Source organism: Dufourea novaeangliae, unplaced genomic scaffold (genome assembly GCF_001272555.1).
Source record: "Dufourea novaeangliae isolate 0120121106 unplaced genomic scaffold, ASM127255v1 scaffold118, whole genome shotgun sequence".
In the NCBI taxonomy this organism is placed as follows: domain Eukaryota; kingdom Metazoa; phylum Arthropoda; class Insecta; order Hymenoptera; family Halictidae; genus Dufourea; species Dufourea novaeangliae.
This window is the reverse complement of record NW_015374006.1, coordinates 3,017,612-3,032,785: the sequence shown is the minus strand read 5'-3', so window position 1 is coordinate 3,032,785 and position 15,174 is coordinate 3,017,612. Positions and strand designations below refer to the sequence as shown.

Here is a 15,174-nt window from a genome sequence, read left to right as displayed (position 1 = left end):
GGAATTTTTTTTTTTTTTTTTTTTTTTTTTTTGAAACGTCGATATCACCACCTTCCTGGTCGATTTCTGTGTAAGCTTTGTATGTGTGTGTGTTTGTTTCTTGATCTTTGGAAAGAATAAAGGTGTACGTTTGTTGGATAGTAGTTGTTTCGGGGATTGCTTTGGCGAGTAAACGGTGTTAACCCTTTGAATGTCGTGTCAGGTGTACTCACGGGTGACACATATTTTGATCTGAAGCTAGAAATTTTTACGGGATTGTGTTGGATGAAATTAATTTATTCAAGATCCATTGAGATTCCAGGGAAGATTTGGAAAGTAAAGACCTATGACAAGTGATACGATTCTCGTGTTATTGTAATGAACAATCTGATTTTTTGAATAACCAATTCGGCAGCCATATTGGTCGCCCATATTTGACCACCTACTACTCTGTATTTTCGAAAACAACAAAGTTATTTCTGTATTTCCTTTTGGTCACCCCCTCAATATTAGCGTGCACAAGCATAGGAAGCAATAATAACACTGGTCAACAGAATTTAATTTTTTGTTTGTCTTGGAACATCCAGTTGCTGGTTCTTATAGTCTTCTGTGCTGAATACGAATCCGTAAACAGTTTTTTGCCCTCAGTTTTCGAGAAATTTGATTTTTTTAAAAATGACAATTTTCTACTTTGAAAATTTCCTGTGTTTAAATATTAATAGTTATTCAGTTGATTGTTGCGTCAAATTATTCTGTAAACTCTCCCGGATAAAATGGTATACGTTGTTATCGCATTATCAACATTTAAACATATTTCAACAACGATCAAAGAGAAAAGGACACCCGAAATGCATCAATTTTTACCGATATTTTTCAATTTATTTCAAAAAGTAAAAATGCAGGACATAATCTGACTGCGCCAGCAGATACAGTAAACATTTTTCTTCCGGAAAGCATTAACAGAAATGGTAAGTCACGTTTTGTGTTCAATACAGGAGCGAAATAGTTCAGTAAAACCTGCGACGCTGGCAGTGGTACTCAAACTCCCTGAGACTAATTTGACGCAACAAGAATAACTATTAATGTTTGTACACAGGAAATGTTCAAAGTAGAAAATTGTCATTTTTTTAAAAATCAAATTTCTCGAAAACTGAGGGCAAAAAACCGTTTACGGATTCGTATTCAGTATCAACAAAATCTATAAGAACCAGTATAAATGTTTTTTGGGACAAAAATCATGTTGACCGGTGTAATCGATAATGCTCGAAGGGAGTCCTCGAACATCGAACGATGATCGCTGGAGGTGATCGAGGAGGCTCTTCGTAAAGTTCGTAGTGTTCAGAGACAACGGAGGGGAACCGGACCGATTAGTCGCCGAACAAGCTTGCTATCCGCGAGATCTTACATCTTTACTTTTCAGAGACGGTGTGCTACGAGCGGAGGAGCTTCCGCTCCGCGAGGGCGGCCTGTCTTTCACGGAAGCGGAGCCGGCGCCGGATGTCGGTCCCGCGTGTCCTGGAGCACTCAGCTTCTCCAGGGTACCGTTCTCACGTGGGTCTGAGTGTTCGCCGTTCGCGTGCGGTGATGACGCCTCCTTTACGTGCGGGAAAAAGAAAGAAGAAAGTTCCTTTGAAACAGACCAGACCCGAACACGATTCGTCTTCTTTTCTGCTTGGAAACGCGTCGAGGAAAGAAAGTTCAATGACACACCACTCTCTTTCTCGATTTCCTGTTACCTTGGAATCTTGTTCGTTTAAACCTATAGGGAGCTGACATTACTATCACTCGGGAAAAATGGCCGGTGAACAGTTGGTGGATCGACTATAGACGTGGATAATAAAAGAAAAATCAAATTTGGTCAAGAATTTTGGTGGAAACGAAGATGGTAGTGGATTTTAAATTGTTTTTATGATACAGGGTCAGTACTGTATATAGTTTAGGGAAATGAAAATTAAAAAGAATACAGTGTATTATTTCTACAATTTTCTGATTTACCATTTTCTGTGGTCTACGTAATATTACAAAATTGAATATTCAGAACTTAATATTTGAATGTAATATGTAATAAAATATTAGTTCAAAGGCTAGTTTGAAACATTAAGCATCCATTTGTACTTTTCTTTTGTTAGAACGAACCAACATCATTTTTCATAAAACATATATGATGAGGTATTTTTTCAGGGGTGATGTATGCAACTTTATACGTAATTGCAAGGTGACATATGGGGTTTAAAGTGCATACAGTGTGTGTGTTTTTTTTAAATACGGCGCAGGATGATGGTAGCACAGGTAAAATAAAGTATTCTGTCAACTGCGCGTCGATAACGTACGTCTGAAAAGTTGACTCGAATCGTTTGCCATATTGGATTTTTATTTCCACCGTACAAGGTAACGGTCAGTCTGTACAAACACATTCGTAAATGAAAAGAGAACTACACGGCAGTAGCGAATAACATTGATATTGTTGATGTCTGTTCTACAAGAGATGTGTCGATTATTTTTCCAGCGAATTCGAGTTTGCAAAAGAGGTAGTAGCGGCGGCCATATTGAAACTTTGCTGTAACGTTTATTCGATTAATTATACGTTCTCGACGCTTCGTTCGTAAACTGTCACTTTGTGTGAACCGATTCTCCCATCTTTTTCACGTTACTAACAAATACATAATGATATTAGAGAAACAGCGTTTATTATAGTACATTTTTAGATCGTGAGTACCCACCGAATTCATAAGGAGCGTTAACGAGAGAAATTTTCTGAAAAAACTACCATAAATCAATTATATTTTGCTTCTTTTAAATGAACGTATGAGAAGATTGATAGTAAAACGTTAAAGGTACACGGTGATTAGTGAATATACAGGACGTCCAGTCGTGTATCACGAATGTTCGTGGATCTATTGAAAAAAAAGTACGTCTAACAATAAAAGACTTTGTTTTCCGCAAAGAATAATATTATTTTCACACAGTAAATCGCTTTACATCATAGAATACTACATTATCCAAGTCGCTAATTAAACCATAAAAATTCCGAACCTGATCGATTTCAGAACGCAGAAAAACTGTTACAAAGCATAGAGAACTGCACATTGAGAAGTATCTATAATTAGTATTAGGTCATTGCACACGAGATGATCGATACATTTCACATTACTTTGATGAATGAAAATTATTCACACAGCTTCGTTCTTTAATGTAAAACTGCACGGTCTAGTCTACTCGTTTCAGGGTACAATCTAACACAGGAATAAAATCAATTATCTTAAAGATCTAGGTGAAATTCGGCCGTTTCAAATTCATAAGATTCTGCTAAAAAAAATGCTATGTATACAATAATCACAACAGTCAGTGAAAAAATGACAGCTAAGGAGTGTCTTCGAAAAGTCATCCCCAAATTTATTATAATAATTCCGTAACAAACATAACACGAAAGTAACACTTGTACTTCAACGAGAACCACTCGTGTATTTAGTCTTATTCTGTCCAATAATATTCGTATAATGTTCAATGCAACAACCTAATACACATTGTCCCTCAAATAGAAAAAGAAAATATCGAAAGTTTTCAAATTGTAAACTGATTCAAGGGGAGGGCTGCGACTCGAAGAGCCACTACGAACCCCTATAAGAGGCGGTTCCTCCGGGATCTGAGCCACAGAAACGGTCAATGACCGCGGATCGTCATCGGTTCAGCCTCGAAAAATGGTCCTCCATTTTCATCGGCTGCCTCCGCGCGTACGCCGCGGTTCCGCCTAATGAATTCGGTGCTAAAAATATCGGATTTAGTCTGAAGGATGAACTGACCTCGTTCGCGACATCCACCACCAAGTCCTGGTCGCTCTTCTCCCCGTCGCTCTCCTGAAAGGAAAATTACGGTTCCGGTGAGAAAGGGTGCCGATAGCTTGAAAAGGAAACGCGATCCGGCTTTAATGCTCTGCCGCGCGTCATCGTGACTCGTTACTACACCGATATATTAACGATCGTGATGGTGTATGTATACGGGGTGGCTCGATTTCGCGACCAACGATGGAAAAATAATTTTTCGTTCGTGGACGTGAAGACAGGAAGGGGAGAATAATTCTACAAAAATTATTTGTACACTTACTATCGATTAGTAATAGAGTAAATCCTCGATGAGTGTTCGAAGGCTCTCTCGGTACTAATCAAGGAGAGGTCCTCAGGTGTAACGCTGACTTTTTAATGAGGTTTAGTACAGTGATAGAACTTGGAATTTTGAAGCCAATGGTATTTGTTTCAACCGCATATGGCCATTAGTTTTTGAAATATTTAACATTCAGTGCTGAGAAACCTTCAAACACTCATCGAGAATTTACTGTACTGGTTTCAGTGTAATGTTAAGTCAATCCCGAATCAAGATTCTTGGGGCCCGGGACAATCAACCTTCGAGGGTCCTATTGGTTGAAAGGAGGGTAGACGATTTTTATAATAACGAATGCTTGATTGTAACGAACAATGCTTTGTTATATGTAAATAATTATGGTTCGATTTATTTTGACATTTACTGTGATTTCAAAAGGGACACAGTAAACAAAATTTCATTTAATTCCTTTTCTTTTCATATAAATAGAAGGCTTGGATTTGGGCCCCTCTGCAAAGCGAAGGTGTCCGGGGCTGCAGACCCCCCTTAGCCTTCCTCTGATTCGGCGCTGCGTTAATATTTCTCAACAACGAAGGCCTATGTGGCGGAATCTCAATAAGGTTCGTTTGTGCATAGTCTATACTTTAAGTGAGAAAAGTTTGAACGAAATCTGAGAGTTACATTTAGCGACCACTCCTTGTAACTTCATAATTTTGTCTATCGGACTATGACCATTAATGGACAACAAAATGTGCGTTTCAGAAGTGTTCCGAGGATTTGCAAAAACGCTGACGTCACTTCAGATTGGCACAACTTTCAAAGGAATCATATCAATGTACCGATAGACAAATAAGTATTATTCGAAACAAATAAAAGTTCAGTCAACTTTTCCCTCAAACCTTGTACGACGAAATTCAGAATTTATCGCTGGCCCCGGTCACGTGATTCACCCCGTATTTCCGGCGATTGGGAGCAGGGGGGATGCGAGAGGTGGTGTCTCGACCTATTTTCCAAGCGCGTACACGAACCAAACGGATGCATCTTCAGAGACATATTATTAATCTTGACACCCGTGCGCGCGTGCGTTTCCCAAAGCGTTCACGATTGCGCCGTGTGACTTAATGGCCGTTCGACGAGTGGAACACGCCAGATGCCTAGCGATCCGCAGCTTTGTAAGCCGATCCCGAGCGCGACGGGGATGTAAATGTGCGTGGGTAGCACGCGTTCCAACGGTATGTATGTATTTTCGCAGTCGACGGTTTACGTGTATCATCTGTGCAGTTACACGCGTGGAACCGTGTTAAGTTCGATTTTGTCGTTTGTTTCCCTCCTCCGATGTCTGCCTGATGGTTTTGCTTCCACTAATTTCTATATTAGGTACGTATACTATGACTTTTATTATAAAAAAATACTTTCTGTAACTCTTAAAACCCTTTACTATAGTACTATGATAAGTGTTTAGGATAGTGTAAGGATGATAATACGTAGTATATCCCAATAGTGACTATGTAGACTAGAGTACTAGAGAGTAGTACTAGAGACTATGCTTATAAAATTATTTGTATATTACGTTTTTATCTCGGAAGCATCTACAGTGAAGTACATATCTCATTATACCGGCTGTATATAAGATTCTAGTTTCGAAAAAAGATGACAGTGGCCTGTTCATTGATCATCGATTATTCTTTTTCGAGAACTACGTAGAATTAAAAGATATTCAAGAGTATACGATCGATAAGATTCAAGAACGTATCGGGTGAATGGCTCACATATTGAACATTTTTTTTTTTCATTATTTCATTGTCGATGCGACGAGACGGAACGTCACTTGAGAATCCTGTTCCACGCTTAGAATCCCGCCCTTTGTTCGAGTATCCTGAAGCATCCAGAATGTCTCGAGAATTCAGAGTGGCCAGAGTACCTGTAGGTACCGGAAGTACCCGAGGTATCTAGGTTATTCGAAGCGAGATATCCGAAGGCCTCGTGGAGCCTAAAACCCCTTTGTTCTTAATGCTTGCCGTGCGCAAAAAATCGTTTAAAATACCTGGAACTTAAACACCCGAGGTGAATGAATCATTTAAAGTGCCCAGAATTGCTAAGCTAATTGGTCGAACTAATCCCTGCTACGTTAAATCCTAATCTCAGGATGTTTTACTGCCTTCAACAGAAGTTTATAGCTTTTTCACGAAATCATCGGGAATTCTCCGTAAAATTCTATTTGAATTATTAGAAACACTGAAATCTTATAAACGCAAATAGCTTCACAGAAAGTGAAATTATTAATATACACAGTGAAATGTATAATCTGTCAAATTCAAGAATCAGTAAACGTACAAACGAACTTTCTATACTAAAATATCTATTCCACGAGAACATTTGTTAAACAAGTTCTTAAAGGTAACATTTCTTTCCACAAAAATTCTTATTTCTTTAATTTATTTTAATAACTTTATTAAACTTTACTTTTTCAGAAATTTTTGTTAAAAACGAGAAATAACTGTTTATTTCAATCCCTGCTATTGTTGTTTCTCGTCAATCTGTGATACTAGTCGACACTGTCGAACGAATCTGTCGGGTGAGCAGGTTCTCCGTTCGAAAAATCCGCTCCGTGTCGATCGCGATACATACTGCGACGGCGTTTAAAATTCGCCCAGAACGTTGTTACGTGCATATTGCACGTAACGACACGCGTCGTCTCGCGCAACGATCAATGGGATACACCGTACCGAACGTTGTTCCCAACGTAAGACGATAAACAACGGCGCTGGGCGAAATGGTAAATAACGTGCACACGGCTAGGAAAGTGCAATTTGTAATTCACGTATCTTTCATCGTTTATTTACCAGTTATCGCTCAGTTTCTACAAGCGGCTCTCGTTTCCCCGACCAACCCCTCTCACGTCTGTACTATATACGGTGGCGTGTAACGAGCTACGAGGGAGGGTGAGTTACTGCAACGCGCGAAATGTGTTCACGAAGCGCTACCACAACGAGCTGATACGCTGTCCACTTTTCGAGGCGTGTCTCAATTGGCCCCGTGTCGATTTCATCATTTTTGTTAACTCGATGGGAATGTGTAAATAAGCATTCGTGTCGGATAAACGGTGACTGGGTGGATAGAATTCAGGGTGGTCCTGAATCGACACTGAAAGAGGACGTTGGATTTCAATTATTGTTATATTGCAGCTTTGATCTAATTGTAAGTACCTAATAAATATAATTGAATAGAATGTGGTGTAATCATAGTTTGAATAATGATCGGTGTATGTTTTATTTCCTCTTTTTTATCGTATGTGGTAATTGAACACTGAGTTTGTTAGGTCGATGGAAAAGTGTAAATAAGCATTCATATAATGCTGGCTGGGTGGATAGAATTCAGGGTGGTTCTGAATCGACACTGAAAGAGGACGTTCGATTTCAATTATTGTTATATTGCAGCTTTGATCCAGTTGTAGGTACCTAATAGATATAATTGAATGGAATGTGGTGTAATGATAGTTCGAATAAGTTGATGAAAAAGTGTAAATAAACATTCGTGATGGAAAAATAGTCACTGTGGAATAAATTTAGGGTAGCTCTCAATTGGTACTGAAAGTGTTAAATTTGAATATTTGTCATGTTGTAGGTTCTCATGCATATGTAGTAAATATAATTGAATGGAATATGGTGTATTGAAAAATGTTTTGTATGTTTAATTTCCTTTATTTCTCGTATGTGTTAATTGATTATCGATTTCGTTGTTTCTGTTAACGATGGTCAAAAATGTCAGTAGATGCCTGTGTTGTAATAAAAGTGACAGTCGATGAAAGTTAATATACTTTTTAATCAACGTAGAGAGGAAGCGTTCAAATTTCAATCTTTGTTATACTGCAATATGGCACGATAAAATAATGATTGCAAAAATGTTTAACCTATGTTTTATTTGGTTTTGCAGCTAGGAAGATCATTAATACTACTTCATTCACATTTTAAAATATCACATACTATAAAAATACTAAACCAGTTTTTGTACTTTGTCGGCGTACAATCAATTGATACTGATTATCACAAAAATAATTCAGTGTTTCTTTCCGACTATGCATAATACGTATAACATCACAAATAAGAAGAATATTTAATAAAGAATTAAGGTAAAAAATTATTTTCAATAGTCGATTAATAATCACCGATAACAAATAATATACGGAAGTAACTTCGAGGCGTTTATTTGACGGAATAGTTATTAAATATTCTTTCATGTTGAAACGGAAATTTTTATTTTCAATCAAACAACGCAGACGTCTCAGTTCTTATTTGTTCAGTGTTTTCGTCGAAGTAATAATTCGATATCGCAAAAAAAACAAATACGGCGGCTTGAACACGGTGTAGTCAAGTTACGAACTTCCAGCAATAAATTTATCATCGCATTAACATTCCCCGCGGCTGATACGGGCACGCTTAACCAAACTATAAATAAGGACTTGAAAAGAGGGGGAGAATTATGCATCAAGGGCCATTTAATTTTCACGGAAACTTCTCGTAAAGCTACGCACGCGAGAGAGCCCAACGCAAAACGAGCCGCCGCGCGTTTCGTAAGAATTTAAAACACCGCGGGGTCGTATCATTCTTCTTTAACGCTAGGCAACAAGACGTTGTTCCCGATTTTATCTTTTACCGGGGCAACAACGCTCGCCGTGCATACGAATGGCGAAACTTCGACCGTCGACAAATTTCATCTGCAATTAATTTTTTTTCTCCCTTAACTGCAACTTTTTTCCCTCGCAATTGGAAACGGTTACAAAATGTTTCTGATGGAATAACGAATATGGTATTCAACGTTTCTTTTTTTACAGGTATTCCCTGCAGTTTTAGGTGCAGTAGAGAGTAATTACATTGTTTGTTTAAAAAAGTATTTTAAAAAATGTATGAACCGTTCATAGGCCAAAGTGACAAACTTCATTTTTTGAATTTCTTGAAATTATAAAGGTATTTCTGTCGCGATTTACGTTGATTTTTCAATTCATCACACATTTTACATCATGTTACATATTAGATATACTACTGGATTTTTCTGTAAAAAAATGAATCCCTTAATTCCTCATTAGCAACTATGCATTTTCACTCCTGCCATTTCAACATTCCATAAATACAATAAGTAACAGAATAATAAAATCAGTAATGAATAGAGTGCATATTTAATGTATTTATAGCCTATGGGACTTTGTGAAACACAATAAAAGAAAATACTACCATAAAATGCAACGTCGTTTCTATTTTATTCTTAATTCAATAAGACATTTAAGAGAGAAGAAAGATATTCCTACTTTTGCTCACGTCTTTATGAATCACTTTACAAAACGTTATTTTGCATAAAAATCCGCAGTCTACTAATGAGTATTCAAGTTAACGCGTGAATATATTGTTAATAACAAAGACCCAAAGTAATGTATCTTCTTATGATTCTATCCCAAGACAACTATAGCATTCAATTTGTCAAAAATGAATGTACGTGAATTTCAAAAATCGCGTAGTTCATCTCACTCTCCATCCACCCACACACAAACCGTCAAAACCAAAAGAAGACGGATCATCTGTCCGAGTGACGATTAATAATTCAAGAAACATTTCGAGGTTTATATTCTAATTACCTTGAGAGCCATGATTCGCGCGGGTTGAGACGTTCTTTGTACCAGGCTGCGCGTCTTATGAACCGCATGCAATTCAACCCGAAAGGGGGAGGGTATGGCGATAGCATTGGCCTCCCTAATGACGTAATATCGTGTACAACGCCCATCCATCCATTATGCGTCCGTTAGACCGTGTGTACACATATATACAGTACCCGTGTCGAAGGTGTTCCGTGTGTATGCACCGTTTACCGACGCGGAGGAACCACCTGTGTGCGTCCCCTAGCCGGGAATGTGTTGGAGGGAAATCGTCGGGAAAAACCATGATATTCGCCACTTGGCAAACGGAGACTCGAAAGGAGATACCTTTTTCTTGTAAACAATGCTTGAACAGAGACGACGACGATGTTTTTGTGATTGAGTAAAAAAGAATTCTTTTAGTGGAATTTCCTTTGAGACTGAAAATACCAAACTCTCGTTAAACTTTTAATAAATTGTAATTGTACTGGGTTTTTTCGGAGTTTATGTTGACCTCTAAATTATTATAGACTTTGTATTATAATATGCTATACTGTTTTACATATTATATACATGTATTGCAAAATTTAATTCGGTGTAGATTTATGGCTAGTGGTTCTAGTGTAGATGCACTGGTTTAGTGTTTTGTTGGATTTGTAAAAAGATGGAATTCCCCAAGAAAAAAGATATCCTATAAATTGACGTTATATATATATTTTAACACTAACTGTTATAGGGCAAAGGGTTAACGATAACTTCAGAACCGCGATCGTGACTCGGATCGTTCGCGTTGCGGCCACAGGAAAACTCGTCGCGGGGTTGCTTGCTTGCTTACAGGAAAATTTGCGGTTTCCGAATTAGTTCAGCCAGTTGCTGTCGCGGCTGAATTAGTCGAACTTGGCGAACGGAGTTCGCCATCGTTCGTAGGGAAAATTAGCGTGACTTGTGGTCACGCGAGTTGCGATCACTGGGGCGAGGGGGTGAGAAAGAGGAGGAAAAACTGGTAACGAAGTTGCAGTTGCTAAAAAATAAGCGTAACTAACACGATTTCCATGAAAACAGACGAACGATCGGGGCTCAGTGCCGAAATCAATCTACATGGAGTCCAAGCCGTAAACTTCAACAAAAACTTTCCATTACGATGTTCTTCCCCTTATGCAAATCGTGGACACCCCTCGAAGGCCTAGTCCCACGGGTCTTCGAGAAAAGAAGAGGAGCCTTTCGTCGGACGACAATTCGAAATCATCCCCTTTCCCAGAATTCTGGGAACGACAATAGGTTGTAAATAGTGTTTTTGCAGGGGGACCATCTTTAACCGTGCAGCAAACCATCGAAAATCCAGTTTCGAACAACGGAATGCCCAGACAGGTAACGAAAATCTAAGAGAATGAGAATTCGGTTGTCGTGACTCATAACGATGCGCGTCCACCTGAGAAATTCAGTTTTCAGACGAAAATTGTAAAAAAAAAGTTTATTAAAAATACACACATATTACGTTGCAATAAATATTGCAAAAAAATAAATGTAAAACATTGTAAAAATTGTTCTTTCAATTCTGAAAACTGAAACGTTGCTTGATTACTTTTTATCGATAAGAAAACGACAGACGTAAAATCGTTCTCGACAGTGTCTCCCACGTGGACACGCAGCATAAGGTCACCGTCCTCCCACCAGCAGCAATTGAAGCCTCGAAGAAGACATCTCTGTCATGACTATATCCGAAAACGAAATCTAAATTCCTCGACCACCGGGCGACCAGCCGGTGAAATCAGCGAAAAGACGATGTACGAGGGGTGGAAGGGGCAGGAGCGCGTCGCCCAGGCGAGATCAGCCTCGACGTAACACCGTTTCCAGCCCCCGGGAAACGGTGATTCTGTCGCGATCCATTTCCGACAACGGAGCGTAGCGGAGCGCAGGGTTGGGAAGGGGGTGGGGGGGGGGCGAGAGGCTGCCACGGACACGCAATAAATTTGTGTACGAACGATGAGTTTGTGTGTAAATAGAAGCCCCGAGTGTGGTGGTATTGATTTCAGTGGTATTACTCGGGCTGGTGGAGGGCGCTCAAGGATGGAGGGAAGGTGGCCGAGTAGGATGGAGGAGTACGAAGTGGAGGAAGGAGGGACGGCGGCCCCGAAGAGGTTCAGGAAAACGGCCCGAGGAGGAACGGAGGAGGAGGATGGTTGGAAAGAGAAGGAGAAGACGTAGAAACGGCAAAGCGGAAGAAGAAGGAGACGGAGGGTGTCTTCCACCCCTTAACCTGCTCGTTCTAGCGTTAAATATGATACAAATGTTATCATCCCTTCTATTCTGTTCTCCTTCCCTCTCAAGATCCAACCCCCCGTACCCCCATCATGACTGTGAACCACCACCCACCCCCGTCGTCTATTCTCCCCTTCTCCCTTTCTTCATCCTCCACACCCGGTTACACCGGTCGCCCCGCCAGTGTCTCTTTCTTTCCACGGTCGGGCGTTTCGCCCTCCTACCCCCGTTTCTCGTCTCCCTTCGATCCCCAGCAACCCTCGCGGTCCAACACGAGAGACCGCTTTCTCCGGCAGCTTCTTCCCTCGTTTAACCCAGCGCGCACAGCAGGGATGACGGTATTAAGGGCAGCTCTATTATTCGACCACCCAACCACTCGACTCTTCGTCTCGAGAATCCTCGAATCCTTTTTTTTTCCTCCCCTACCCCCCTCCCCCAACTTTCCTCACCAATCTTCCCTTCTCGCCCTGCCCTTCCGACCCTATGTCACTGTCTCTTTTACTCCTACCCTCCTCTCACCCTGGCCCAACCACCCCTTCCCACACCTTTCACTCTTTGCTTCCTTCCTCTCTTTCTCTCTCATCTCTTACGTATACTCAATGTTCCACGTATTTTTCCCTGGTGCGCTGCGAAACCCACCCTGCAACCCTCCATCTCGTAACCTCCCTACTTTTCTTCCAACCTATTTTGGGGTCCACTGTAAACAAACGCGCGAGAGTAAAAGAAGAATCGAAGCCTTTCCGTCCTTAGCATTCTTCTTCGACCTCCCCTTCCTCCACGTTTCCTACCCCTCTTTGGATAACTCCCTCTGTCCGGTGACTTTAAAGAAGTTAAGCGGTCGGGCGTTCGACTGATGCGACAACTTTTCCGCGGGGAGCAAGAGTGTAAAATGATTCTTGATGGTTTCGCGCTCTGGGGGACGGTGAATTAGTGGGTATAAAGTTTTATGGCGGTGTTTAAAATTCTGGAGTTGTTTTATGTGGTGGATCTACGGGGGGATGGAAACGAAGTTTTGAATCGTTTGCGCTTTCTCAGGGGAATGTGGAGGATGTAGAAAAGCTGTTGACGTGACATTAGAAGTTTGGTAAAAAAAAAAAAAACAAAAAAATAATATTATTAATTGGAATGTTCATAGACACTAAATACAGCGGACTCTCGATAACTCGGGTGTAACGCTGACGTTTTTGATGAGGTTTCGCACAATGAATAGACAAGGAACCTTCGAACACTTATCGATGATTTTCTGTGCATTTTGTAAACCTAACGAACTCCACGTGAAAAATTTTTTGAGAGTTAAACTAAGATGTTAATATAATTATTTCAAAACATTTTCTACGGTATCCTAATACAATAATTAAACGCCCACTTGAAGATAGTCAAACATCACCCTTCCTTGAGAAATCATTCCACTCCCCCGAGGAACAATTTCACGTGGCGTACAACAACATCCCGGTCAAACCTGGATTCGTCGAGGAGAATTAAAAGAGAAACACTTAAAAGGCAACAAAGATCGATAAGTTACACCATGCCTTTCATACCACCCTCGGACAGGGGGTGGCTGAGCGGCAACGGGGGATGGTAAGCATCGGGTCCTGCAACTTTTACGAGACAACTGCTTTTATATCTCGCAGAATCGCGGCTGGAAACGTATTAAAGCGATTATCTCGGGTGAAGAAGATCCACTCTCGGACGGGGGGAGTAGTGAAAATGGGCGAAAGGGGTGAAACCGTCGTTTGACGAAAGCTCGCTAACGTTCGTGGTGTTATCGTGGAGAAAAAAAAGACACCGAGGCCTGGGACAATATCGAGGGAGGAACGAAAATACTACGAACGTTTTAAGTGTCGTAATGGAGACCGCGATCGATAGTTCGTGAAACGTTACGGAATTTAACTATCTCTCCCGGTGGATAGAACGCTGGAGAGGGGGTGTGTAATGCAACCCTCGAGTTGCGTGTTTTCCCGTATGTGTCGCCGGTTTGAAAAATGGATCCTTCAGGGGGTGGGAACGAAATGTTATACTTATCGGAAAAGGATGTTCAAGCGGGAACGATTCTCCGAGAAATGTATCAACAATGGAACGATAATCGCTCGAAAGAATTTTTTTTTTTATATTCGTCGTCACAGATGTCCCTGTTTGAAACGCGAACGATTTGAAACAAAGCAGGAACTTCGTTTCAGCGGAATTATAAACGACCAAACCATCCGAAAAATATTTTGAAGATAATATATTATGTCACGATATTAAAGATGAAAGTACATAATTGATTACTGTGAGAATCATTGACTGTATGTGCGGAGGGCAAATGATCTAGGCAGATATATCTCACAAAGGATTCGATAGTCATTTCTACAACTTTTCTCAATTTTTCTTACGTTATTCGTCACTAGACTGTGGATCTTAGGCATTTGTGGCACATTCAAGTGTCTATAATTCTAGTGATAGAACTCTAGTGTTGAGTATAGTTACAAATACAATAGAAACTTACAAAACTCAAATTTCATTGAGGTATTTCAAAGATGTTTACAGATCAAAGGTAAGAAAAATTAAAAAATTCCTAAAGCGCAAACTACAAAACAGAAAAAAGAAAAGATTCCTCAATCGCAAAGTCCAGAAAAGAAAAAAAGAAAGAATTCCTAAATCGCAAAGTCCAGAAAAGAAAAAATTAAAAAGTTCCTAAAACGCAAAGTCCATAAAAGGAAAAAAAAAATTACCTACCTCTCTGAAAGCAGAACTGAGAAAAATTAAAAAATCCCAACGCAGATACAACATTCTTCTCCCAACGAATTATCTAGCAAACGGCTTACAAGAAACACCTTCGTCGTCAATCTGCCAGAGCGAAATTCGTTCCCTCGACTGATAATTCCATCAAGCATCGCTGTTCGTTGCACGAAAGTCATCGAGCAATCCCGGCCGGCCCCGTTTCGAGAACCGTCGGGATCTACGTTTTTATCCGTCGAGCAATCCCGGACGGAAGGGTGGGAGGGTGGGAACACGGAGGAGGTGGGATCGCGCGAGCAAAAACATTTTATTAAACAAAGAGATCTCCGGTGGCGTGCGCGCTCTCGCTTGGCGCTAGAAAAAGGAAGCAACGAGAGATCCTCTTTTCGTTGTCCGGATCTTTCCCCCCGTCGACGACGGCGGCGGCGGCGGCGGCGGTCTCGATGGACCTTTATCGCGCGTTCCCGTGCAAACGAAAAATTCACCTTGCACTTTTCGAC

The 15,174-nt window shown here is 40.5% G+C and overlaps 1 protein-coding gene across 1 annotated transcript in view; it reads right to left on the bottom strand.

The window, feature by feature from the left end:
* The window catches only part of LOC107188303 (protein groucho-like), a 105,838-nt gene that overhangs the window by 4,989 nt on the left and 85,675 nt on the right, over positions 1 to 15,174 (bottom strand). Inside the window, exons 10-11 of the mRNA XM_015576577.1 lie at positions 3,780 to 3,833; positions 1,385 to 1,573 (exon numbers count right to left, since the gene is read on the bottom strand). Coding sequence (XP_015432063.1) covers positions 1,385 to 1,573; positions 3,780 to 3,833 — 243 coding nt within the window. The remainder of the gene's footprint in view (positions 1 to 1,384; positions 1,574 to 3,779; positions 3,834 to 15,174) is intronic.